The sequence below is a fragment of the Dipodomys ordii genome, unplaced genomic scaffold (genome assembly GCF_000151885.1).
Source record: "Dipodomys ordii isolate 6190 unplaced genomic scaffold, Dord_2.0 Scaffold61, whole genome shotgun sequence".
NCBI lineage: Eukaryota > Metazoa > Chordata > Mammalia > Rodentia > Heteromyidae > Dipodomys > Dipodomys ordii.
The window spans coordinates 1,480,248-1,482,827 of NW_012267277.1; the positions used below are offsets into that span (position 1 = coordinate 1,480,248).

The 2,580-nt window shown below is 42.1% G+C and overlaps 1 protein-coding gene across 1 annotated transcript in view; it reads left to right on the forward strand.

Annotated features, from left to right (window-relative positions):
• The window catches only part of Zyg11b (zyg-11 family member B, cell cycle regulator), a 59,765-nt gene that overhangs the window by 37,170 nt on the left and 20,015 nt on the right, over positions 1–2,580 (forward strand). Inside the window, exon 7 of the mRNA XM_013022197.1 lies at positions 2,399–2,498. Coding sequence (XP_012877651.1) covers positions 2,399–2,498 — 100 coding nt within the window. The remainder of the gene's footprint in view (positions 1–2,398; positions 2,499–2,580) is intronic.

A 2,580-nucleotide genomic window follows, 5' to 3' on the forward strand; every position in this document is an offset into this window, starting at 1 on the left:
AGGCGTGAGCCACCAGCGCCCGGCTTGAGGATAGCAGTTTTAAAATGAACTCTTGCAGGAAAGTCTCTGAGACTCTTATCTCCAGTTAACCATGACCAACCAAAAAACACAAATAAAATAAATAAAAGCAGATGGATCTAAGAGGGCCACGATAAACTTGACAAAGGAAGCTCCTCAAAGGAAGTAGTTAGTATTTGAGAGGGTCCTGAAGGATGAGACTGTTGATAAGATATTGTCATTTTGATTTCTCTTGTACCTTCAATTCAATGCTTTGGCAAAATCAGTCTCTATCCACAATTACCCATTTCTCTTCATTTCCATTTCCATCATTCTTTTTTTTTGTTTATTTTTGTTCCGTTTGATGGTTTTGAGGTTTGAACTCTGGGACTGGGCGCTGTCTCTAAGCTCTTCAGCTCAAGGCTAGCACTCTACCATTTGAGCCACAGCGCTCCTTCCAGCTTTTTCTGTTTATGTGGTACTCAAGGAATCAAACCCAGGGCTTTATGAATGCTAGGCAAGCACTCTACCACTAAGCCACATTCCCAGCCCCTTAAGGCACATCTTTCTAGAAGCCTGCCATGTCTCTCTACCTCATTGAAATAAAAACTAATTCCTGTTTTTTTTTTGGTTTTTGGGTTTTTTTTTTTTTTTTGGTCAGTTGTGGGGCTTGAACTCAGGGCCTGAGTGCTGTTCCTGAGCTCTTTTGCTCAAGAATAGTGCTCTGCCACATTGAGTCATCAGCTCTACTTCTGGTTTTTTTGAGTGGTTAATTGGAGATAAGAGTCTCCCTGGGCTTCAAACCTCAATCCTGAGATCTCAGCCTTTTGAGTGCTACGATTACAGGCATGAGCCACCAGTACCCAGCAAAAAGTAATTCTTGAGTACATTTCTTTGTTTTTTTTTTGGGGGGGGAGTAATTCTTTACTAAGACTATGTGACCTGTTACACACCTCTGACTTCACCTCTTAGAATCTTTCCCTGTTCTCTCAGGTCTGCCTGTTTTCCATGCTCTATCTCAAAACTCCCAGACAGCTGGGTGCTGGTGACTCATGCCTGTAATCCTAGTTACTCAGAATTCTGATAACTGAGGATCGTGGTTCAAAGCTAGCCTGGGCAGGAACATCCCTGAAACTCTTATCTCCAATAAACCACCAGAAGATCAGAAGTGGCGCTGTGGCTGTAGTGGTAGAGCACTCTCCTTGTGCTCAAGAGCTGAGGGACAACACCCAGGCCCAGGGTTCAAGCCCCATGACTGAAAACAAAAAACCCTCTCAGACACACTCCCACTTCAGTACTACTGTATTTCCAATTCCCTTTGTCTAGAATATTTTCTCTTGGAGGTCCATGTAGCTGACTTATTGCCTACAAAAGATTCAACGTCATCTACAAAAGATTCAATATCATCTGCCCTTGAGACGTTTTTTTCTTTTTTTGGTTGGTTGTGGGGCTTGAACTCTGGGCTTGGGCCCTGTCCTTGCGCTCTTCAGCACAAGGCCATCACTCTACCACTTGAGCCACAGCACCACTTCCAGTTTTCTAGTGGTTTATTGGAGATACAAGTCTCACGGCCTTTCCTGCCTGGGCTGGCTTTGAACCATGATCCTCAGATCTCAGCCTCCTGAGTAGCTAAGATTATAGGCGTGAGCCACTGGCACCTGGCTTCCTTGCAACATTTTATATATACTCTTCCCAGTTTTTCTCATAGCATATGTCAAATATACTTACTTATATGATTTATCATTTTTTCTTCTTTCCTACAGTGTAAACTTTATGTGAGTAATGAGAGTAGAGATATGTTACTTGGTTTGCTGTTCTATCACTAGGAACAGTATCTGGCTCAAAGCAGGAGTTCACTAAATGAATGTTTCCATTGTGCTGGAGACACTTAATTTAAGCTTAATTTAAGCAGCAGTATAGAAATACTGAAGTATGTCAGGCACCAGTGACCCGCATGTAATCCTAGCTATTCAGAAAGCTAAGATCTGAGGATCATGGTTTGAAGCCAGTCCAGGCAGGGAAGTACATGAGACTCTTATCTCCAATTAATCACACACAAAAAAGGCAGAAGTGGAGTTGTGGTTCAAGTGGTAGAGTGCTAGCCTTGAGCCTGAAAGCATAAGGACAGCATCCAGGTCCTAAGTTCAAGCCACAGGACTATCACCAAAGGGGAAAATAATTATCACTATAGAAAAGGAAATGCTACTTTTTACCATTTTTTCCACAAGCTCTTGTTGCTTCACTAAATCTCTAAAGCACGAGGTGTCAATTATTCTCTATAAAGTTAGAGAAATTTTCCTTTTCCTTATTAACTTAAATCATAGTATCAGCTTCCATCTAGAATTCAGAAACTGTGTCTAGATCACCAGGATTAACCTAGGAAACCGTCCATGTGTTTCAGGTTTGAAGCTGCCAAACTTGTAATGCAGTGGCTTTGCAACCATGAGGATCAAAATATGCAAAGAATGGCTGTGGCTATCATTTCCATTCTGGCTGCCAAGGTAATTGATCTCTTGCTGAATGATTTTCTTTTTCTTTATTTTGCCAGTCCTGGGGTTTGAACTTGGCCTGGGCGCTGTCCCT